Genomic DNA, 26,331 nt, shown 5'->3' with positions numbered 1-26,331 from the left:
AAAACATGAGTATACACAGGGGCAATAAAAACCTCCTATGTGGTTAAGAAATAGTCAATGATCCAGTTAGGCTGAAGGATACAGAGACTCAAGGGATCTAATGAGAGAAAAAAGCTATGAGGCTAAAAAGATAAAGAATAAGGGTTATTTTGTTTTGTTTTGTTTTTTATACCTGGAAGATAAGTATGAGATGGGGAAATGGTGAGTAAACTGAAGGTTCTTCTGGGCAGGGGAGTTAAGTAACAAGAACAGTGCACTTTAAATCTGGCAATGGTCCTCAGAAGGGAGACTGAATACAATATAGTAATTCATACAAGAGGTCAGGAGAGAATGGAAAGGCAGGCATCATACTGAAGACACACTGTAGAGGTAGCACTTACCTTTGAAAACATCAGATACACATAATCTAAAAGGCTTATCAATAGATCTTTGAGGAGGCTTGAAGGAATCTGGGAAAAAATGGCAAAAAAGTGGGGTTTAATTAAAAAGCACTTTTTGACTCATGTCCAATGAGCCCATTTTGCCCCATGTCTTCTAGAAAATGTTTTTTAAAGTAAGTATTAATAGCAAATTCACTGTCATTCATAAAATGCTTTGCAGTTTATAAAATGTTTTCACATGTGTTAAATTATTTAATGTCAACAACAGTTTGTGAGGTGGGTGGGGTCCAGGTATTAATTAAATAAGGAAATATTGCATGTGATTTCAAAACTGGTAACTCAGATCCCCTGAGTACAAATCCTATGCTTTTTCACACACAACACTGTCTCCATAAAAAAACTCTAAATAATAATGACAAGTTTATACTGCATCAAAAGTCATAAGGCTGTATTCTTACCAATTTGTTCTAATAAACACAGTCCTTTATACCATTTTGTAAGTTCACTCAGTCGAGATCTTGTGATTAGATTTTCACCACTGAGACCACTGGTAGGGATAAAAGCTACATCACTTTCCTGTTAAAAAAGATTATGTAAAACAATATTTAACATTGTTTTTAAAGCTAAAAGGTTCACCATTACCAAAACTGCACCAAGTTTACAAAAACAAAAATAACATACTTTTTAAAAAGTAATAGAAATGAGAACTACAATCCTGAAGTTAGCTGAGCCAAAGTTTTCAACTTCATTGATTCTGTGGAAAACTTACAAAAGTGTTCCAAAACACTTATGCATTTTTACCTAGTAGCAAAGGCATATTTCACATTTTAGCTGGAGAAACTCCTCTCTGCTAGTTTCCGCTTTCTTCTAAACATATATACCTAACTTAATAGATGGAGAAAGTCTTTTATTTAAATTAAATCAAAGCCAATTTTTAAAATATATGCAAGTAAAGGTAAAGCAATCGAAAGAACAGAAGGTAATATATGCACAATACCAGGGGAAATAAAAACAAAAATTAAAGATACTTAACAAGATAAGAACACCAAAGCATTAGTTTTTTCTCTCATATCAGTGAAATCATACTTAAGAGAAGTAACCAAATTAATTTAAAATTATCTTACCTTAAAACCTGCTTGTTTAAGAAAGTGCCCAAGTTTTCCAGTAATCTCTTGAAACCTTTCTTGTTGCCAATTAACCTGGTAAAGATCCAATTTATTTTTAAAACTATGCTTTAGATCTTACAATATATAAAATTTAAATTTCTGCAATAAAAAGTAAATAATCAAGAATATAAAATATAAATATAAAATCTATTAAACGTGAAATCCTTTAAAATTAACTCGGAATATTAGCTCTTACTATTAATATGATCTAAAGGTAACTTTTTCTACAATAGAAAGCCTAGAAACAAACTCCAGTACATATAGAAATTTTTGAGTATGCTAAAAGTGATTTCAAATTTAGGAAGAATAAATAATTTATTACATTGTGCTTGGACCAACTGCTGAAATAAAGCCAAATAAGCTAAAAATGTATATGTAATATGAACTCTAAATAACATTATGCATGCTGTAGTATTTAGGGGTGAGTATAACAATGTCTGTAACTTACCTGGAAATTTATATCAAAATAAGATGGATTAATGGATGGATATAGAAGTAGAGAGACAAAAATGTGATGAGGCAATTAGTAGAGACTCTTAAGTAGTGGGTATAATATAGGTGTGTTTACTGTAAAATTCTTTCAACTTTTCTTTATATTTGAAATTTTTCATACTAAAATACTGGAAAAAATAAAAGATATATGATAATGATATCATAGAAGAACTATGTAGAAAAATGTAGGTGAATATGTATCTGATTTCAGGGTAAGAAAATACCAAAATATAAAGAAGTCAAAAGAAAATATTTATAAAGTTGAATATATGTCAAAAACAGACCGCAAAGAAAATGAAAAGTAAAATAATAAATTGGGGAAGATATCTAAGACAAAAGATTAGTACCTTTAATAAACAAATTATGCTTACAAATTGATAAGAAAAGTTTCAAAAATGAGCAAATTTATAAATAATTCCCAAAAACCACAAATGGTTACTATACAAAGTATATTTACATATTATTAACATTCATAGAAGAGTAAAAGAAAAAAAATCATGTTTCATGTATCAAACTGGAAAACAATCCTTTAATAACAGCAGTGTTGATAAGAGTTTGGGGAAATGAATATATTGCATCTGCCAAAAGGAAATAACTACTTTTCTCGAAGGCACTTTGATCACCTACAGCAAGTCTTAAAAATGTATATGCCCTTAGGTCCAGAAATTTCTATAAAATAAACTATTTCTAAATACGCATACACACGAAACTGAAAATATTCCTAAGTAGGGGATTGTCTGAAAATATTATAGTATATCTTTAACATAGACTAGAATAAAGCTATAAAAACTACACAAAAATTATTACATGGAAATATGTACAAGAATATTGTCAATGTTTTGAAAAAGCAGGTAATAAAATAGATTATAACCCTATGTTATAAAGATTCTTATCTATAAAAATAAATTGTATGGATGTACAAAATAAAAAGCATAAAGTTTTTTAGGGGGAAAGGGAAGTGGGGAACATAGGTTCTTTCAGGTTTTCTTTATACTAAAATGTGTATTACTTTATAACAAAGAATTTTAAGACATTTTAATTAATTTTGAAAATGAAAAGACATCTTCATGCTTAAATGTTACTCATACCTCATTTATTTAACATCAAGATTGTGAATTCATTTTTTAAAATGTGTCAACTGGACTAATAAAATGTACACTAGTCACAACTTAGGTCATTAATATAGCAGAATACATTCTTAATAAGCATCTAAAATGAATTCTCATAAAAGCCTTTAAATACCTGATCCATTTTATTGACTGCAACTGCAAGCTGTGTTACTCCAAGAGAACGAACCAAAAGGCCATGTTCTCGTGTTTGTCCCCCAGTCTCAAATCCAGCTTCAAACTCTCCCCTGCTGGCATCTACAACTAAAACAGCTACATCTGCCTAAGGAAGAAAAAACAATCACAACTAGAAATAACATCACAGCATTTAAATTCAAAGGACAGATTATTCAACTCATTGTGTTGGTCAGCTTTTAAAGGCAGACTCTAACCTGATACCAAACACCAAAGCAAATCAAACAAAAAAATTACACAGATGGATTAAAATTTTTAAATAAAAAAATAGTAGTAGCATGCAATAAAAAAAAAAAAAATGACATAAAGAATAAAAAGTTTCCATATTTGATTACAATTTAAATACCTGGGTAAAGGAAGAAAAACATTAACAAAATTAAAATGTAAGTAAATAGGGACGACTATTTGTAACATATTAAGTAAAAGTTAAAATCAAGTTAAAATCATTTTTTTTTTTAAAAAAAATGGGAAAAAGGACGTAGTTCTGTAAAAAATAGTTAAAGGACACAATTTGCTAAAGAAACATAAATGGCTAATCAACATGGAAAAATTCAAATTCACTAGAAACCAAAAAAAAGACATTAAAAATACAACAAAATATTCCTCCCTTTTCTCACTTTTACAAATTATATTGGCAAAGATTTTTAAATTATTCAATATAAGTAATGCAGTGAGAAGGGCATTCTCATACATTGCCTGTGAGACTCTAAGTGCACAATCTTTCTGGAGGGCATTTTCACAAGTTTCAAGAGCCTTATAATGTACATTTTGCTTCCCATCAGCTCCACCTCTAGAAATTTATCCTAGAGAAATAATTATGGATCTACAAAGATATTTGTCATAGTATTACTTATAGTAATAAAAAAAAAAGTGAACAAATGAATTATCAAAAAATAGCATATTCACCCTCTAGGGTCACTCAAAAAGAACCTTTAATAACAAAGCTTCCTAACCTCTGTGGAGCATTTTGAGAAACAGATCAAACACATTTCTCCTCTTACACAATTTACACAAAATAAGAAGAAAAAAAGTGAACCTTAGCCTTAGCTCATTTTCCTCTTTATCTTTATTGATACTAGTTTTACAGATTCCCACTACTCTTTTGTGTGATGTTTCTTTTTGTGATTCCACTTACATGATGTGGATGTAGCCTTTTAAAACATGCAGTAAACAGTTTGTGCAACTACAGATGTTTTTCCATTTTCATTCTCATCAATTACTTCTGCCAATGCATTGTCAGGACATTTTTTAAAGAAACACTTTCATTTTTCCCTTTTATAGTTTTTGCTTTGTATGCATACCTGTTCTCACAGAAATCTGTTTTCCTGTAATCCAGGATACAGTGATTACATCTGGCATTCCCCTCCAGCTATCTCATAATGTTAACACGATAACCCTGTCTCAGAGGCCCTCTTACAGTCAGTCCATCCTCATCAAGTTCTCTGGCCTTCTGGTCAGAACAGAGTCCACAATAGCCTTTCTCTCTGTGGTTTCCTCAATGACACTTTGTGCTATATAATTTTTAAAGAATTTCACACACATTATCACCATAGTGGGAAATAAAATAGTCACTAAGTAAGTAAAGCCTGGATCAGATACTTTGCTCTGAACAGAACTTTATCATCTACATACTTTGATGGGGCAACTGACACTATTATTTCTATTTATTCTTATGCAAATACTTGTCTGATTTACTTCTACTCAAATGCAGCATTCATTTCCATTCTTTCATAATTTATAATGGTGAACTCTAATTTCTTCAATGAGATCCAGTTCTTTTGATCAAGGATTTTTAGTTAAGAGTATAAACTGGGGCAATCAATTTGAAAATTGGCTCTTTCACTACTGATGAGTAGTCACTAACAGGTATCACATGTTAAGCAAATTGTGTAATCTCTCCACTTATCAATTTATTCACTTCACAGATACACTGGGGGAGTTAAAAGAGTTTTTTAAAGCGTCCAGCTCTGATCTTCCAAATCCTAGGCTCAATAATTGTAAATCTCTCTCATCAAGTTTTGCTGATAACTATCAAATTATATTTACTTTCTTAGGTTAAAATTTGAAATTCAATGACTTGGTATTCTTCTTGATCCTCTTTCCTATTACTGCCTCCAAAAATTTTCTCAGCAATTTCTCTATTCTTTCTTTGCAACAGCCTGTCTTGGGGAGCTCAAATGCCTATGCATTTTCAAAGAAGCTTTTTAAAGGAGTACATAGCTATCTTTCCTCATCATGTATACTGTGTACCTTATTCCTGTAGTACATTTGTATTGGTCTTTTTTCTTCCCATGTCTTACCTTCCTACACTGTGATTTCCCTGGAGAGGTACCATGTCCTGAATGCGTCCTTGTGTCCCCAAAAGCTACCACAGTATTCTGCACACTAGGTAAGTGACTTAACATTTTTGAGTCTATTTCTTAATTTGTCACAAAATGGAATTTAATTCAATAATCTCTAAAATCCTTTCCTACCCCTAATTCCATAAGGAGTTTGGAATAAATGATCTTTATGATTACTCTGGACTTTAAGGTTCTAGGACTGAAAAACATTTTACTGTAAATGCTTGTTCTGGTGTTTGCCTTTCCCATTAAACTATCAATATGTGCTTTGTAGTCCATCATATCCCCAGACTGCCTACCATAGTGCTGGAATATAGCAGGCATTCAATAAGTATTTATTAAATGAATACATACGTACATACACACACGTATGCCTATACATACATACATACATACACACACAGAGACACATACATATAAGGAAAGAAAGCAAAAATATATCCACTGGTAAATGCAATAAAAAGTATATTCATTTAAAGTGGGGATGATATGTACTTCCAGAATTGTTATAAGGATTAGATTAAACTAAATGTATACAAAAGAAAACTAGTATAATGTCTGCCCATATTAGGTACTTAATCAACAGTGATTATTATTTTTTAATCTTCATTATCTATCAGCTTTCTAAAATAGAATCAAATACTTTCTCATTTACCTTCACATATATTCTAATTTATTCATATAACACCCTTTTTAGGTTGACAAATGCTCATATCAACATTGCTTTTTAATGGGTGGAAGAACTCAGAAAACGGTCAATTGCTAAAGTCACACTTTGCCAAGTGACACAGGCAAATTTTTGAAGTCTCTGTATATTCCAATAATCATCTATTACAAAATAAATCAATGTCAAATATGTGCAATGCTATTTTCATTGTTATAATTTGATTTCTCTTCAGTATCTCTATTTAGAATCATGTAAGGTTACAAATTATAATTGTTTTTTAATCCTATAAAGTAAATAAATCACAAGGGGAAAACTCGCAAGCTTCATTATTTCTGCACAAATTAGCTCTTAATAAATATATAGGACTTGAAGATATAGTAAAAAGGTGATGTTGAAACAGTCACTCCAACTTATTAATAAATAAAATATAAGGCTATATACTTCATCAAGTGTTTTATCATTATTTTTACTATAAAGAAATTCATAGCTTTTACACATTTGCTTCTTTATATAGTTAGGGAAATACTGGGTACCTGGGCTGCTCCCGTAATCATATTTGGAATAAAATCCTTATGGCCTGGAGCATCCATCAATGTAATAACTTTGGTTGTAGTCTCAAACTTTGTCATACCAACATCCATTGTTACTCCCCTTAAAGAAAACAGAGAATGGTTAAAATGCACTATATAAAAAAATCAGTGTGACAGATTAAATTATTTTATAATAGAGGTTAAACGACAGCCTAAATTTTTAAGTAATGATGGAAATTTTATTATCTAGTCTATTATTTTGAGAAATTAAGCTATCAGTTTGGGCTGGAATTTCTGCTATAACAGAATTACACCCATATGGCTTTAAAACAAAGTTGCAGAATAAGCAATGTAGGTTGCAAACAAGACACATGGGGATGGACAACTCTCCAAAGAAGGGAAAAATAAATATTGCCCATGAGAAAAAATAAATATTGCCCATGAGGAAAAATAAAATGAAGAATGATCACTATCAGGAGGTAGTTTTCCTCATCTTACATTTATGCTTCACTAATTATAAAAATAAACTTATAAGGATTTATTTGCAAGATAGGTCAGCATGTTACACATTTAGAAAACAGAAAATATCAAAGGAGATGCCCAATTGTTTAAAAATTGAGAAAGATGAACAGTAGTTTTTTTCACATCCCATTTCATCCTCCTTGGAGAATAATGCAGTGAGTCTTTATATCCACAAAAATGTAGATTCAAATTATAAGAAAGCCGACTACAAAGGTACTAAAGTCACCTAGACTTCAGGAATTTAGAAGGGGAAATCAGGTAAGCAATAAACTAGATAACCATTCATCTGTTTGCCCAGGATAGTCCAGAGTAATGAATGAGCACTCCCTTTTACTACCAAGTATCCTAACAATTATAATGATAAATTACGTGTTTGCCCTAGCAGTAAGGTAACTGTGGGTCTTCTTAGTGAAGTCATTCTAGTTTAATCTGAAACCATGGGCCATTTGAGTTTAAGAAAATGCTGCTTCATTCTCTTTACTAATCTCCAAATAATTGCTTCTAGAATAGTGATGAACCATGACTTATTCTGAGCTCCTCCCTAGACTTCTTTGACCAGAATATATTCTTTTGATAGAGCTCTGGTCTGGATTTGTGAGCTAAGGATATGAAAATGTCACTCATTTCACTAATTTCTCTTCAATATACAAGCAGAACAGAGAATTTACAAATATTTAACATGGTGGGATAAACAATATATTATATTTTTGAAATGCTATTAAGGAACATAAAGTGGTAAATTAAAACTCCCATTATGTTTCTGAAAGCTTCTGCTATCTACGGAATGAAGGAATACTCTAAAAATTGCATCATGCTGAGCAATAGAGAACCAGCAGCAACAAAACTGACACTCAACCAGGAGATGGTATTATTAAAACAAACAACCAAACAAACAAAAAACCACTAAAAATGTTGATTATTTTAGGAATGAGATTATTAGCTCTCTTGCCAGCTCAACTCACATGTTAAGTAAATTCAAACAGGTCATTCTAACTTAAAATATACTCTTCTCAATCAGTTACCTATTTAAAAGATGACACAAAGAAAGCTAAAAAGCCATATACTTTAATAATCTGTGTGGTAAACTAATAAAAATTATTTAGTCTTCTAATACGACATAAAAAATGCCACCATTTTCCAATATAAATTTTCTAAAAATTTGCAACTGTCCAATTTTTCTTACTAAGTTGAAAAACAAGATTGTGATAGTACATACAGAATAAAAGTGACATCCACAAGAAGAAAAACACTATGATATAAATTCCTATTTAGCAGAAGAGCTAAGAATATTGTGATTCCCTTTATTGAGAATTATCTTATATATTATAATGTAGACTATCCAAGACTCCAAGAAAAACATACACATTTTTAAATAGTTTGAAAATCCAAATATATCTCCAAATCATTCAGAAAAAAGACATCAGGGAACAGAGAGTAATCTCTTTGTTGAATTAGGACTTTCAGAGGACTTCAGAGTCTTTAGAGTAATTATTTTGACACAGTTGATATATCTGCCATTTCACTTAATCATTAAGGTGTTTTCTTTGTTTCCTGACAAAGGTGCCATTGGTTCCCCCATCCTTAATAGTTCTAATGTGATATATATCAACATTCTAAAAAGACTTCAAAAGAAATATTATTCTTTGACCAGAGATATATGAGTAGTAGCATTCTCCTGCTAGAATCTCCCCCAAACTATAATTGAACACAGTTAACAAAACAGACGGAATAAATGACTGGATTAAATCTATATGGTAAGAGATAGGTTTAATCACTTGTTTGTTGCCTTTTTGTCTCACAAAAATATAGTACAGAAAATATAAAAATGAATTAAGCCCAGTAATTTGCATTTACTGGTCATTTTGATTCCAGAGAGAAGACAGTTTACTATAAAAAGCTGCCTTTCCTTTATAACCTAATATAAAATTAACAGTCTTATTCATAACTTTAATTCAAAATCAAGACAATTTGATATACACTTAGGAAAATAACAAGAGAAACTTCTCCCAATGAATTATTAGCTAAGTTACTGCTTTTTTTTCTGTTTTTTTAAATTTTTTTGATAAACATTCTTTTAAACTATTCTAAAAGAATTTAGAAGAAAAAAACATATGTAGGTTCTTTATGTACATAGTAATGAAAACTAAAATATAAATACTTCCCTAATAATGGAGAGCTTTTTCTAAAAATAGCATCTAAAATATTTCATGGTACATTTCACACATATTCACATTTTACATATTTAATGAAAAACTACATATCATTCCAAACTTTGAAATATAGTGGATACCTTTCCCTTTCTTCACCAGTCTCATCCAAGACCCACGCATATGCAAACGAAGCTTTGCCAGCCTTTTTAGATTCTTGTTCATACTTATGCATAGTTCTTTTGTTTACATTGCCCAGAAGATAAAGCATATGGCCCATCAGAGTACTTTTCCCAGCATCAACATGACCTAAAGAAAATTGATTCAGGATTAATACCAGGTACATTTTCCAAACGTTGTTTACATTGAGGCATTGCATAAATATGTAATTCAATAGTTCATTCAGTGTTTAGAGTAATAAATACCAATTTTTATCAAATGATATTTAAAACATCTAAATGGAGGAGGAAAAAAGGTGTATCTCTTTGGGGAGGGGCAATTTCTCTGATTTTTGTAAACTGTCAACAAGACACCATTTTCAAAATGTTCACAAAATGAAAATGTCACAACCAAGTCTAATGACCTCCTTCATAACTTGATCGATCACCCAGTGTGACCAGAAAGCATTATGATGCAATGCCTCCTTGCTTTATGTCCATCACTCCCATACTGAAATTCAGAGTGGAATGAGCGTATATATGCTGCCACTAGAAAGCTGTCCTGCTAAGGCAGAGTGGACTGACAATCCAGAGTAATGAAGGGCATTACCAATGACCACTAAGTTGAGGAGTTGCTTCCCTCCTTGCCGCTTTTCCAGTTCCGCTTTGACATCTATTTGTTGTCTCAACTTGCTAGACTTTTTCACTGGTGTTTGTGTGGAACTCTGCTCTTCTGATGCTTGAATGGTGTGGGATGAAAGAGCTGACTTAGAAACGGTCTCAAGAACATCAGAAGAAGCAAAGCTGGTATCTTCACTAGGATGTCCTTTATGAGGTGTGTGGAAACTATGACCATTTTCTTCAGCAGTTACACTACAGAAAGCAAAGATAAAAAAAAAAAATGTTTAAACCAACTCAACTGATGTCTTATAATGTCAGAAGGTCAGAGAAGTTCTCTATTCACATTCCTTACTCTTATGAACCAAAAATGATCTCTGCTAAGTGGCTAGAGTCTGCTTAGGTGGAAATGATAAACGAGCTAGACCCAAACCACACAAATAGACTTGGAAGGTCTTAGGAGAAAAACAGTCTACCAAAAACTAAAATAAGAAGAAAATATCCTGTAAAATAACAAACTCAAAGTCTAAGCCCATAGCCTTAGCCATATAATCCTATCAAAACAGAAGACATGAGACATTTTATAAAAATTGGCACCAAATGTGTTCCTGGAGATAAATTAGTATTTAAAAAATAGTTTTATCACTAACTCATTCCTCTAACAGGACAAAGACAACCTCTTTTGCTCAAACACTATCTTTAAGGGAGCTATCTCTAAATGTCTACATATTCTTAATACTTTTGAAAGAGCTTTAATTCATTAATCCAACCAATACTTAATTTACTAAAATTACTACATATCCCAGGCACTATTACATGCTAAATACTATTACATATGAGAAGTAACATGATATAGAAATGAGAAAGTTATCCACACCCAAAAGCTGACAATCCAGTAAAGGGCTCAGAAACATAAAGCAAAAACAAGATCACCTTGCTTAATTTATTCTCTCCTTGACAATGCAAATGCCTCTAAAAGTAAACACTGATCTCAGTTCTTCATTAGCTCTTTGATTATTTTCCACAGAAACTATAGCAATGCTATCCTATGGAATGTGATCTAATCTACCAGACTGCAATATACCTTATATTTCCTTCGATGACTACAGATAAATAGAATTAAGACAAAGAACAGGTTAAATTGCAAGTTATTAACAATGAAGCCAATTATATCCAACTTAATGTGGAGCTGGCAAATACAAAAAGTAGTTTATAAAAATCACTGAAGATAGCAGCATAATGAAAATGTGTAAGAGTAGTAAATCTACTTTCTTTTTACCCATTGTACCAAAAATCACATTCGTTTTTCCCTCCCAGGATACTTTTACATGCTTGACACTTACATGCTTGACCCTTCATCCTATAACTCAGCAAAGAGTCAAATTAGTTATAATTGCAACTTCATTAAAAACCTCAAACTCATTCCCATTTTATTTTGTTCTGCAAGTCTTCACTAGCCAATTTTGTCGTTCAGTTTTTAACACTACTTAGATTAGCTTCATCTCGAACTACAGGGGGAAAAAGTTTTAGTAATGTGGAAAATGTTCCCCATCTTTTAAAGGATTACAACAGGCTAAATTAAGTGAAATCAAACTTAAGACTATAAATTGCAAACATTTATTTGAATGATCACAGCTAGGTCTAAAACCTAAACATGACAACTCTACATTTAGAGGAGTTAAAAAAAAAAAAAAAAAAAAAACCTACAAATTACAAGAAAAGTATTCAACCAGAATGACTAGACATAGGCCTTGGTTCTAATCACACTTGAGAGAACTCGCCATCTGGCTTCGAATTTTTCTATTTTTGGTTGCAGAAGCTTTCCAAAAGCTGATGCTAACTACATCATGAAAAAGAAATAAAAGCAGAATGGCTATGGTTGACAGAACTCAACTCATCCATCAATCCAGGCAGCTTTCAGGATAAGGAGAGCTTCACAAAACGTGAGTCTGACTTAATCATATCATTTTCAACTTAGTAACGTGAAAGGTTTTTTTCCTCTCACTTTCATAACATTCTCTTTCAAGTAGATTTTATTTGGTAAATTGAAAATGAATTCAATAAATTGTATAGTGTTAGAGGGAAGTGACCAAAGTAATTAGAAAAGCATCCTAGTAAAAACTTCTGCATATCATAAAGTGAAAGTCAATGTTTTAAGATTTTGAAATATGTCTAAGATGAGGTCTAAAAATGAGCATTCTGGGTTTAAGGGCTATAATTTCTGACTGACACAAAAGAAAGAATAAGTTGGTTGAATGTTTTTTCAAGTACTTTCTAATATAATTTTGTAACCTATCTATTATAAAATGACTAGTCTGTTTCTAAACCATCTTTCCAAAAGTGGGAATATTTCTACATGAATCTAAAGGCTTAATCTTTCTTGAATTATTTAAATGACACTGGAAAGCTAATAATGTAGATTTAAGAGAGTAACCAGAGAGTATTTGTTCTGTATTAGGTTCTAAACATTTTTACTTACATAAATTCTCTAGAGAGGTATGTACTATCTTTAATAAATTAGTGAAGAAAAAGTTTGCTGTTTGAGTTTCTTCTAAGCAATGCAATATACTTTTTTTATGAGCTGTCACTGGGAATCACACTATGTAGAAATATATCATGTGGAAATCTTAACTCAAAGTGTTTCAACATATTTCTCTGTGCTTTCTTGAGACCAAATCAGAACAATTACCTAAGTATTATCCCTACTATAAATTTCTCCAAAAAATCCTATGAAAATATTTGATGCAAATATAGCTTAGCCTTTGAGCAATTTTATTCATTTTTGAGTATCTCTATCTGTACCTACAGACCTTTCACATTCTGATGACTTCTCCCATAGGGCCACATGAAAATATTAACTCACAGGCTGGTTTTTCTTTTTATCTTTATACTAGTACCAAGTTTATTTTTTAAATAAAATATATTAAAAATCAATAAGTAAATAAATAAATAAAATATATTTCCCTAAGGACTCTGATCAATAAATATTTAAACAACTATTATGTGAAAGGAAGACAATGATGAACACTATAGTGATGAAACATATACTCTTATGAGATTTTAAAAGTCCTGCATTACATTTGTAAAGTATAAATCTGAGCTTTCAAAAATTATTTACTGTATTTACTATTTATTACCCATTATTTTTATAATTATTCACAAAGATATACATTTACTTCTGATACATTTATTTGGGCTCGTTTGCATGTTGTTTTCTAAGACTTCCGAAACCTTTTGCATTAAGATTATAGACTCCTCAGAACAAGAAATTGTGTATTACATTTTTTTTCTCTCAATGAAAATAATCCCATAATAGGATTAAATGACACTCAAGACTTAAGGGTAAAAAAGCCATCTATTACTCTCACAATCCAATCCTAATTCATAGACAAAAGACATACATTAAGGTTTTTGTGACTGAATCAAGAGTTCAAAATTATTTTAACAGGCTAAAGTTACCCACATTAAAGATTTACATTTTTATTCATCTAATCATTCAACTAAAATATACTGAATGCCTACTATGTTCTAGAAATGGAGTTCTTTCCCTCAGTAAATCTGAAATCTTGTGAATAAAGTCTTGTTTTTAAAAATCAAAAAATTAAACAAGTTGATCATTATGATTCTTCCCATCCAAGATGTATGATACATCTACTGACTTAGACGGAAGGATGTTATAAGGGAGAAAAAAAGCCCACTGAGTTTATTATATTTGAAGTTATATCTTGAAGTTAAAAAAAATCCTTCAATTGTTTATATTTGATAACAGTGTTTCTTATCTAACTGGCAGAGAAAATATATATAAGTAATTGATTTAGAGGATGATTTAAAAATCGTTTAAAGAGGTTAAGACTTAATATTTTCAAACTGTACTTCCCTTGTCTATAAAAACTTCTGGGAGAATTCTAGACTGTGATGAGAAAGAACAAATGAGTGCTACTAATATATGACTTATTATCATTTTTAAGTAGATATCTGAAATTTAACTAGACATCTGAAATTTATACTTTATGTCTTTGTTACACTGATCCATTTTATTCAATATGAAAATCTAAGAGTTTAAAAATAATTAGCAAAAATATTTTAATTAATGATTCCCTGATTTGCTAACTACATGTAAATCCCAAATGCTGCTTACGTATGCCATCTAGTGAAATCTAGCACTGTGAGTCCCAATCTCACAGTGCTAGATTTCACAAAATTCAAGGATTTTTGTTAAAATAGCTATAAAAAATTTAATTTATATGAGGAAATTGATAATGAGATAGATTAAGCAACATATATACATAAGTCTAGAATTAAGCCTCATTTCTTATCCCCTTCTCTTTGTACTATGACCTACTGAAGGCTGTGAAACTTCAGTGTTAATGATATGTTATGCAAATTGAAACAGATTCTCTTTCTTGTAGTCTAACAGGAGACAATACCAGTTACAATAAAAAGGCAGGGGGGTGAGGGTGGGGAAGGGGGGTTAAAACCTTACCCAGGCACTTCAAATCCCATAGTTTGCTTCTTTCCAGATACAGTCATTTTAGCAACTTTTGGCACAATTTCAGATTCACTTCGAGATGACCGAGAATCTATTGATTTTCCTAATTAAAGAGTGAAATATAAAAGGCCAATTAAAGTTGATTTCTAGAAACACCTATTACATATTATACATAGTATATATTATAATTACACTTCACAGAATTCATATCTTTATATAAACACATTTTCTTTTATATAAAAAATTAGTAAAATATTAAAATGCTGAAAAAATTCTCTGTCATCCTATTCTGGGAAATCCCCTATATCAGGCCTTTGGTATGCTTAACCTCCACTAAATCTCTTCCTAATTTTGAATTGACTCTTAAGTTTCAGTATTAAGAGGTCACAAGTTGGTTTCTGCACTGAGCCTTATTCTGACAATATACCTAGACCCTTTATCTCCATCTCCTACCACACCCTTTCGCAATACTAAAATTATTTGGTCAGTTAGCAGATGGCTAAACTATTTTTAATCCTGTGATACCTACAAACTAAAAAGCAAGTTGAGAGTCTGTTGAATTGTGCTGGATACTGCATTTATTTTACTTGTACACAATATTAGACTTAGCAAGATATTTGCTATCTATAAAGAATAAAAGGGAAGAGGTTAACATAGAAAAAGTGAATTAAGAACATAGAAGATAAATTATGAGCTAAATCAAAGTAAGACATTTATATATGTAATCCATGGAAATCTTTAAAATTTATATTTTCAAGAAGAGTGCTATAATGTTGGGTCCACATAAAACTAAGGAAAATGCATACACTACCTTGGTAAATATATATACAGAAATTACTTTTAAAACTTAGAAAAGACAAAAAAATGTACAGAAATAATTCAAGATGTTTGCTATTTGCCTACTATATGCCAAGCACTATGCTGAAAATATAATAGTGAACAAAAGCAGACATAATCCTTGTGCTGAGAGAGCATACATTTACAATCTAGTGGAGAAAAGGTATTGAGTGATAACAACAAGTAAAAGTAAAATTAAAACTGTTATTAGTGTTATAATCTGCATATGGTGCCATAAAATTTGGTGATGGGCATATGAATTAGAGCACTTCCACAGAAAAGTAAAAGTTGCACAAAGATGCAAAAAATGAGTAGCAATTAACTATATAGAAAGAAAGACCATTCTGACAAGAGGAAGTAGCTTGTATATCGACCCTGTTGTAGGAGGCAGCATGGTACTACAGAGGGAGTAAAAACAGAAGGGGACAGGAAACATAGTTAAATGAAGCTGGGGTCAGGGTACGGGGAGCAGCAGCAGTGCCGGAGCCCAGGCAATGCAGGACCTTTAGGCCAAAGATCCTAATATTTGTTCTAACAGAACCGAAAGTCACCAAAATGATGTCAACAAATGGGGGGTGGGGGGAAAGTAAAGGGTCAGGCTCAAAGGAGAGGTCTGGGCTAGAGCGTATATTTATGACTCATCAACACATAACTAGTAGTTGAAGGCACAGACATAGCGAGATCACTGAGATCACATAGAGAATAAGAAGAGAAGTGATCCTAGAACAAAGCCTTGGAATAATCCAGCATTTAACTGCAAGATGGAGGACAAGGAGTCTGTAAAAAGGTGACAAAAGAGAGCCAGGGGAGGACAGTCCCAAGGAACCTAAGAGAAGAGGGTGCTTGATAGAGCTGCTATCACCAGTCAAGTAAAATGAAGACTGAAAATACGATAACACCTAAGTGATACGATTCTTTTATATAAAGGTCAATGGCAGTTAACAAGAACCATTTGAGAGAAGTGAGGGAAGTAGAAGCCAGAATGGGTTTAAAAAAATATGAGGAAGGTGAGAAAACAGAGGTGGCAATACATGTCCATGATCTCTCCTCCACTATTTTGAAAGCCAAAAGCTCTGAAAACTTAAGGGTTGTTTTGTTTTAATAACTCATCTGGAAGCAAAATCTTACTTGGACTGATTTGAGGCTACTTGTAGCCCTTACTTATCCCTCTGATCTCAAAGGCTTTAGATAAGAGATTATAGATGTGTATAAATGACTCTTAAAAAGTTAGGCTGAAAAGGGAGGGATGTGGTAGAATGGCAGCAAAAGAGACATGTGGAATCAGCTGATGGAAAGGATAAAAATGAGGGGAGCTGTTTGAAAATACTAGGAAGAAAAAAGATCACTTTAGATATTTTAGGATTTCTGAGAAGGTAGGAAGGAATGGGATCCAAAGCACAAGTAGAAACTAAACTAAGATAGGAGACAGGCTCTTTAATAGAAAGCAGATTTGTATGTTGAGGAGCTAGATGATGAAAATTCCTAATGGTTAGTTTCTATTTTCTCCATAACACAGCAGCTAGTTACCTGCCGAGACTGAGGTGAATGAGAAAAGTAAAAAGACTGGTGAAGCAAAGTTTTCAATAATCACTGCACAAAGGAGAATGAATTGGGAGAAAGTAGGGGGGTTCATAGCACTAGAAAAGGTAATGATATGAGAAGCACAACCAGGTGGTTGTGGTTAAGAATGAAATGTGTGAAATTCAGGATTTTGGAGGAGGGGGCATTATAGTGAATTGCTGACAGGTGAAGGTCACTAGAAAGAAAGTGGTCAAGGAACTGAAAGTCCAGGGTGTTGGACTTGGCATTTTTCCACATCAATACACACGTAAACTATGGACATGAAGAGCTTAGTGTGGAGAAAACTGTAAGCCAGCTAAAGTCTTCAATGCATAAGAAAAAGTGGCCATGAGGTTGTTCATGACAGTACTGGTGACTAACAAAAGGCCAGTTAGGGCAAAAAAGACAGAAACTTCAAGGGAAAAAGAGATTTAAGGAAAATAAAAAGGATGGAGGAATTATGCTGTTGGAAAAAGCAGCAAAGAGAACAAAGTTGACTTTCCAGACCCCGAGGTTTGATAAGGATAGCAATGAAATTAGGCAAGGAAGTAAAGAAAAAAATTAGGAAAACAGATTTAGAATTATAGAGGAATTTGCTTTTCAAGAAAAAAGCAGTTCCTAAGTTTATAGCAAATGTAAAGAGGAGTGAAAGGTAAGGATTAGGTAAAGATTAGGAAAAAGGAAACAGAGAGCCTTATTTATTTGTGTGTGTGTGTGTGCGCGCGTGTGTAAAACACCTTGACTGATTAAGAAAAGAGGCATGGATGATTTTGGCCTCTGTTAAAAGAATAGGAGGAAATAACCATGAAGCATAAAAATGTCACAATCTAGGCTATACAAGACTAATTCCTACTTCTGGGGATGCAATAAATATATTATTTTTCATTTTTGGTTATCCTTATCTATAAGACATCAAACCCAAGATGTAGTGTTTCAAGCATTTGGATATGTAAGTGAAAGTCTTTTTTTAAAAGGGAAAAAAGTCTACTATAAGGAATCAGAATACTATCCACTAAAGAGTGTAAGTTCTTAAACCTTTTTATTTCAGTCAAATAACCCTTTGAAAAAGCTAATGAAAATTCCAAAACACTCAAGAGAAAAATGCACCATACACACAAAATATTGCATGCTATTTCGAGGAGTTCAATAATTCCAACTCTGGACCTCTCCCTTGAGAGATAACCTTGATTTGGGCTATTTTGGAAATGTTAATTCAATTTGATGTTATCCACGGTCAAAGAAAAAAACATAAATTCAGTAACTTTTCCACTAAGCTGTTAACAGCAATGTGAAGTACTTCTACTTATCCAAGAACATTACCAAGTCCCCTTCATGTTGGTAGTAGGCAAAATCACTGACATAGGTCAGAAATAAACTAATAACTAAAATAATCAACCATGGATCAATAAGAGATACATACGAGTATTCGAATTCATCACTGTTTACTGTGTTTCCCCAACAAACTAGTTCATTCGCTGCATAGCAAGCTCAAGAAATTGGGCATTAAATTCTCAGAAAGTCCTAAAAAATGTCAGTATGGAATGGTATTAGTACTTGATGGAAAAAATGAGCCTGGATTCTGGTTCCTGCCCTGCCACTAATTAGCTGTTAACCCACTTTACAGCTTAAGCAGTTAATTTAATTTCACTAGCTTCAGTTTTCTCATCTATATAATGAATTAAATTAAATGATTTCTAGTTCTAAAGAGTGTAAGTTCTTAAACCTTTTTATTTCAGTCAAATAACCCTTTGAAAAACTCCCCAACCACTATCAAGTGCTGTAAATCAGTGATCCCCAACCTTTCTGGTACCAGTGCTCCTTTGAGAATCTAATGCCGATGATCTGAGGTGGAGCTGAGGCAGTGATGCTAGCTCTGGGGAGCGGCTGCAAATACAGATGAAGCTTCGCTCACTTGCTTGTCTGCCACTCACTTCCTGTTATGCGGGCAAGTTCCTAACAGGACATGGACTGGTACTGGTCTGCAGCCTGGGGGTTGGGGACCCCTGCTTTAAATCAAATAGCTCACTATGAAGTAAAAATAAAACGTATCATTCCAAAGGGAAATCCCTTTATCAGTGTCCTCCCCCAAGTCATGTAAAACCCACCCACCAAATCATCGTTACCAAAAAGATTTGCCTTCTGAAGACTCACATTATTAGTTATTAGTGTCCATTCAGTCTCCAGCAGCATGGTGAATTGATCATTTAGATTTTTCATTTGGGTGGAAATAACAGCTACCCAGTTATCAAGTCTAACCTGTTTATTTTATAAAATACAAAAAGCAAGAGACAAAGAAGTGACTTCACCTTAGTGGCAGAGCCTGCACTTAAACACTTTCTCATACTCCAGCTGTATCTAAAGGAAGGCCTTCCTGTGTCCCTGTGGTTACCCCTTGATGGGCTGCTTCCTCCAAGGCTCCACTGCTTCCTTTCTGGAGCTAAGATTTAAATAGCAGTCTAGGTTTTCTCTTGAACATGAAATTATCTAGGTCTCTTGTCCTGAGATTTTTTTTTTTTTCAACGAATACTCCTTTGTAAAAGATTTAAAGCTAATCTCTCTAACCACACAATTGTCACAGACTCTTGCTGAATCTAAATGAAACCCTTTGCTTGCATCTCTACATGGTTTACCCTCTTCCAACTCATTTTTTTGATCTTTAAACACAGTCAATATTTGACTACTAGCCCTGAGGGTAAAGACTGCCTTATAGATGTGTTCACCTAGTCCACAGAACATGACATAGTGCTCTGCGCAGAACAAGCAATCAATAAACAGTTTAATGATTAATCCCTAATGGTTTAAATTTTGAAACCTCAAGTTGATCTCTAGTACTTCTGCAAGTTATCTTAGATATCTCTTCTTTAGACAATAACTTCCTCAGATTACCCTCTCCATCTACTTCTTGCATGAATACCAGCCACCTCCAAATGTTTAGAGATCTGGGTTCTAGAAAGCCACTTGGCGCTTGCTACAGATATCTCATATGCTCTCCTGCCAGGTGCTTCCCATGCTTTTTACCTTCATAACAATTATACAGGATAGTTTTTTATTCCTACTTTAGATCTGCGAAATGCTATACAATTTGTGACGTGGCTAGATTAAAAAAGATATAAATCATATAGTGGCTACTGTCAACAAGCTTATACGCAATCCTGAGACAATTTTAACAGTTGTGGAGATGAGTTACAGAGAAAATAAGCAAAAGAATTCAAAGTATGTACCTGAGTAATTATGGAAGACATAAATGAGATTTAACCTGACCCTGAAAAATAAAGAGAAGACAAAAATAACATGAGAAAAGGCAAAAGTTCTGAAAAAGACTGGGCAATGATCAATAAACTTTTATGGTAAGACTATATAATTGAGGCTTTGAATAAAAGGTTTTTGTAAACAAAAAAGATCTTTTATAGACATTTTCAAGGATTCTGTTTTTCTCATCTAATAAAAAAGTGTAAAACAGCAGTAGTAGTAAATACTCTAAATTAAATTAGGAAAGATCATTACTGAGACTGCTTACAAATGGGGATGGCCAAAGTAAGATTAGTTAAGAGAAAAAACATGGAAACTTAAGTGATAATGATTTCGGCATAAATTATGCTGCTATGTCTCATCCTTCTATAAGTCCTTTATTTTTCCCAAGCCACTAATGAGGCATCCCCGAACCCTCGGTCCTAGGATGCTATTTAAACTCTACAGATATCATCTATCCTGGAGTAATCAATTCTAATTAGTCTAATATAGCTAGAAATCTAAGGCTCTGCCACCAGAAAATTCACAGAACTTGAGTCTTGACCTAGACAAATATTTCAGAGACTTGAGTTATCCCACCACAAAATGATATCAGCACCCAAATTAACTGTCTAGCAAAGATGTTATAATAAATATTATATATGTGAAAGCACTTCACTATTAATTTAAAAAATATTCTCAAGCAAAACTAAAAAAACACCTTCATTCCATAGAATTATCTCATCATTGTTTGTATAATAATACCCTTGCCAGAAAACTTTTAAATCAAAAATAACTGCTGACGTTCATGGCCGTACGTTTACTGTAATTATTTTTAGTTGGACTGAATACTGCTGTACCCATTAACCTCTCTTTTCAAAGTGATTTTAGGTGATTATAGGATCAACAAGTTCTAGATGCACCTAGTCATGGATAGACAATAACACAAAAAGTGTACCACATCTTGGGTTGAACCCAGTGTTTTTTTATTTGCATAATGGCAATGCAAGTTAAGGAGTACATAACCCAGAGAAAAGAGAAAAAACAGGAGGAGAGGGAGCAGGGAGGAGAAGGAGAAGAAGAAGATCTGGTAGTGTAAAAGCCAATGGGACTATATTTTGGGGGAACACATTCCAAGTTGATACTGAAATTCATCTGGAAAAGTGAATGTAAAGGGATGACCAATAAAAATTTTAAATTAAGAATAATAATAAGGGAACTGAACTACCAGAAATCAAGACCTCCTATAAAGGTGGAGTAAATTAACATGTGGTAATAGCACAAGAATAGCTTGATGAATTAGAATAGAACATCCGCAAATAGACCAATTAACAGAAATATATTTTTATTTGTTATACATAGGAATAATACTTAAATATATGGAAAAATATATAGGGATATATATGTTAAATACACTTATAAATAGAAATTCAGTATAAACAAAAAGATAATTCAAAACAGTGGGAAAGGATGGGTTTATCCAATATTGTATTGGGAATATTTGCTATTCATTTGAGGAAAAAGCTCTATATGTCTATAGTATATCATAAATAAATTTATTGATTAAAGATATGAATATAAAGAAAATATAATCTTCAGGTAAGAAAGACTGATGAATCTTACATAATTTTAAAATTTCTTCTTGATTACACAGACACCACAAGTGAACACAAAGTATGTGCGGAAATATGTATGTAACCATGTCAATCTTCACTTCTTTAAAATGACTTTTTCTCTTCTTTCTCCTTGATTCAAAGTGGCCTTGGGCTCACCTGCTTCTTTTCTTTCCTTATCCTTCTGAATACTGCACAACCACTTCCTTAGTCATAAGCCCTTAGGTCAGCATCAGTCTTAGGTCTATTGACCACAGAAACAGTTTTGGTCAAACAAAAGATAACACCTTGCAGCTCCACACCATAAACGCAGAAGGACCCTACCAGCATCTCCTTGAAACCAAACAGAAGGACACCATGACTGACATCAGGACCCAATGCAATGACCAACTGCCTCCTACCCTAGCCCTGACTAATCAATGGAGCCCACAACCCCGACTCCCTCAGATACTGAGTTTTCCCCTATATAACCCATCCCCTAGAGACCATGGGGGAGCCAGGTCTTTGAGCACTAGCTCATCTGTGTCTCCAAGCGTGGAGCCATTTCCTGAAATAAACCTCTACTTTCTTTGTCTGTATCTTTGTTGGCTTTGATGCATGCAGGCAAAATGAGCTCCTTGAGTTCAGTAACATATACAAGGGGGTTAATATATATATATATATATATATATAGGGTTAGGGTTAAGGTAAGAAGTTAAGTATAATAGTAAAAATTTAGAGGCAATTTGTATGTTTGAAAATAGAGGAGTAATCAATTCAATAAATTATTTTTTCTGCACAGGACCGTAAACTACACAGCCATTGAATCTGATATTATAGATATTATAACAAAATATAACAAAGAGCTCCTACAAAGCAGTAAGGAAAAAACTCAGAAAAAGTGAACAATAAATAGACAAAGTCAAAATACACAACTCAAAGAAAGGTGTGGCAGAGAAAAGGGAAGACAGAAATGGGAGAGGGGAGAGGGAAAAGAGGAGGTAATGAAGAAGGGGAGAGAGAGGAAGAGTGGAAAAGGAATAAGTATTTTTTTATTAGCATCTAGTGCTTCCAAGGGAAGTGGGGAGAGGAGCGAGCTCTGACACTGCTGGTTAGAATACAGCCAGGTACACCTTGGACAGGGTGTAAAATTTTGATAAAATCAAAATTTTTCTATGTATACTATATTTTTGGAAATGTGTTCTACAGAAATATTAATACTACTGCGCCACAATATATGAACAAGATTGTTTACCATGGTGCTGTTTGTAATGGCAAAAAAAAAATTGTAAATGTACATCAGTAAGGGAATGGTTCAACAAATTATGGTACATCCAGACAATGAAACAGTTTGCTTCAGATATAAAAGTAGTAAACCTACATGCATGAAAGGAAAACCATGACACACTAAGTATAAAAAGCAATTGCAATATTATATAGCAAAAGTGCTATATCACTATTATTGGTATTAAAAAGTCTATAAGAATATAAGTGAACTTTTAAAACTGACTACTTCTAGAGTGATATCAGGAAAGAGAGCCGGTGACTTTAATTTCAAAACATATACCTCTATGCTACAATAACTATATATTTTGATAAAAATGTTTATGTAAAATGCATACATATTAAAACATTTCAAAACACTAAAAACTTCTTTCTATATTATTCTTGAGACTCTTGATTTTTCTTAAAGTAAAAAGCTACTTAGCAATAACACTTAGAAATTGTGTACCACAATAAAACTACATCAATGATCATGACTATAACATACTACTGAAAATATCCACTGGAAAGTTCATGTTTTGAAACAAAGATACAAAGTTCATGTTTTGAAACAAAGATCCAATCAATCATTCAAGGACAACTTTATATTCAGAGTGCTCTAGTAAGGCTGAAAGTAATGCTCTAAACAGTTTTGTCTATATACAATGGAATATTACTCAAGAATAAGAAAAGATTAAATACTGCCACTTGCGACAACATGGATGGATCTTGAGATAATCATCCTAAGCAAAATAAGTCAGACAGAAAAAGTTGAAAACCGAATGATTTCATTCACATATGGGATATAAAACTGAAAGCAACAAACAAACATGACAATCGGAGACACATGGATATAGACTGTGGATTAGTGGTTACCAGAGGGAATGTGGAGAGGAGGAAGGCAGACAGAGGAAAAAAGGGTCAAATATTTGGTGACAGCAATAAATATACGACATACTGTTGAACTGTACACTTGAAACTTATTTGATTTTACTAATCAATGTCACCCCTATAATTTTTAATAAAAAAAAAATGTTTCGTCTTTCATGTTAACTAAACTCCTTCTTTAAGCTGGGAGGCTCTCTGACAGCAGGGACTGCATCTTGAGATTTCTCCATTTCCACAACTCGAATATTTAATACATTGTACATAATTTATACATGTTTGCTGAATGCTAAACTGAACAAACAAAATCATTTCCCGATAGCTCTTTCAATGCTGATAAAAAATTCCTCAAGAAGGGAAGGTGAAAACTAAAAGGGAATCATGTGACTTCTTTGAACATGTATTTTCTCACTAGGTTAAAAAACAAGGTAAAATCTAACCTGGCCTCTTTGGACTCTCTAAAGTAGGATTTCTCAGCTTTGGTACTACTGACATTTGGGGCAGGATATTTCTATGGTGTGGGGGGTTGTCCTCTGCACTGCAAGATGGTCAGCAGCATGCACTGTAAGATGGTCAGCGGCATCCCCAAAATGTCTCTGGACATAGCCAAATGTAGGGCAAAGACACCTCCAGTTGAGAACTACTGCTCTAAAGAGTTATTAGCAAAAGAATACATATTACGTACCCTACGTACAATCACCTCAAATAACATACATCATCTCTCTCTTAAACTTATCCTCTTGCCCATAAAACAAGTAATTTTTAAGCCTTTTCCCATCCAGCCAAACTTGAAACCTCAAAGTCATTATTTTCTGATTCCCTTTTCTCTCGAAACCCCTAGATCCAATTAATACTAATTCTAATAACTTTTCCCTCATAAATATTTCTCAAATTTGTCCTTTTCCTTCTCACCTACTTAGGCCAGGCCCTCGGGATCTCACGTTTGTGGTGTTGGATATGGTGTCTCTCCTTCTGTCTCTTGCTTATTAAAACCATGTCCTACCACTATCACTAGGTTTCTCATCACCTCACTCATCTGCTAAAATATATTTAGTGGCCCAGTACAAAAAAAAATCAATTCTTTATATAATCCTTTGAAACTTGACCCTAACTTACTTTTCAAGACTCATCTCTTCTTTGCTACTCCCATAAGCAGACTGTGATTCTCTGGCATAAACACGCTTGCTTTCTCACATCCATAGCCATGGCTCACGCTATTTCTATGTTCATGCAAATGCCATTATGTTCATGAAAATTATTTATACAAGGAAGCCAAGGCTTCTCGATAACGCATAAATCACGGAGGCCACTTCAGCACTGTATGATCAAAGATGCTTGGATTCATCCCACAAAGAGTTACCGGGCATCTATAAGGTAAAAACACTGAATAAAGCACAATCAAATTTATCTGCACACTTGTATGTTCCCACAAGAGAGTCGCAATAACCATCCCATGCCAAAACCCTCCAATTCATCAGTCACTTAGAGTATGGTGAAATAGGTAAGACACGGACTCTGCTGCCAGGTAGCCTGAGTAAATCCGGGCTCCGCTACTTACTAGTTATGACTTCGAAGTCATCACTTAACTTCTGTGCCTAGTTGCTTCATCTGTAAAATGGTAACAACAGCATCTACCGAATAGCGACGTTAGAAGAATTAAATAAGACATGTAAAATGTTTACGGCAATGTGTGGCAATATATTAAATATTCAATGCTTCACACCACTAACAGAAAGCAACATAGTCTGTGGGTGTCTGATAGCACCAAAATATCGACTTCCTTTTCCTCATTTGACACCAGGAAATTCAGACACAAATTACTCTCTGGCAATCCATATTGATTCATGATGAGAAGGGAAATGTCAACTGTGTGACACTGTGCTAGGTACTGGGACAAACAACCGAAAAATAAGATGTGATTCCCATCCTCAAGAAACTAAGCGTAACAGAGATACCACACAAGCATATTAGTACAATGTGAACTGCAGATTCAATGAGAGTACATAGTAAAGATACTAAGACACCCACACTGAAAAAATTAGACAAAGTTTTCTTCAAAAGATTCCTAATGAATCTTTGAGGAAAAAATAAGAAAAAGGGGTTCAGAGTATGACTTATCTACTGACAATGCATACCACTGCCAGGATCGGCATG

At 33.2% G+C, this 26,331-nt stretch overlaps 1 protein-coding gene across 1 annotated transcript in view; it reads right to left on the bottom strand.

The window, feature by feature from the left end:
* Positions 1 to 26,331, bottom strand: part of HBS1L (HBS1 like translational GTPase) — an 81,045-nt gene that overhangs the window by 15,778 nt on the left and 38,936 nt on the right. The window contains exons 5-12 of the mRNA XM_006915394.2: positions 14,807 to 14,915; positions 10,316 to 10,578; positions 9,691 to 9,856; positions 6,882 to 6,999; positions 3,281 to 3,427; positions 1,505 to 1,579; positions 839 to 956; positions 381 to 449 (exon numbers count right to left, since the gene is read on the bottom strand). Coding sequence (XP_006915456.1) covers positions 381 to 449; positions 839 to 956; positions 1,505 to 1,579; positions 3,281 to 3,427; positions 6,882 to 6,999; positions 9,691 to 9,856; positions 10,316 to 10,578; positions 14,807 to 14,915 — 1,065 coding nt within the window. The remainder of the gene's footprint in view (positions 1 to 380; positions 450 to 838; positions 957 to 1,504; positions 1,580 to 3,280; positions 3,428 to 6,881; positions 7,000 to 9,690; positions 9,857 to 10,315; positions 10,579 to 14,806; positions 14,916 to 26,331) is intronic.

The sequence above is a fragment of the Pteropus alecto genome, unplaced genomic scaffold (assembly GCF_000325575.1).
Source record: "Pteropus alecto unplaced genomic scaffold, ASM32557v1 scaffold185, whole genome shotgun sequence".
NCBI lineage: Eukaryota > Metazoa > Chordata > Mammalia > Chiroptera > Pteropodidae > Pteropus > Pteropus alecto.
The sequence above is the reverse complement of the archived record's forward strand: the minus strand, read 5'-3'. Positions and strand labels throughout refer to the sequence as shown.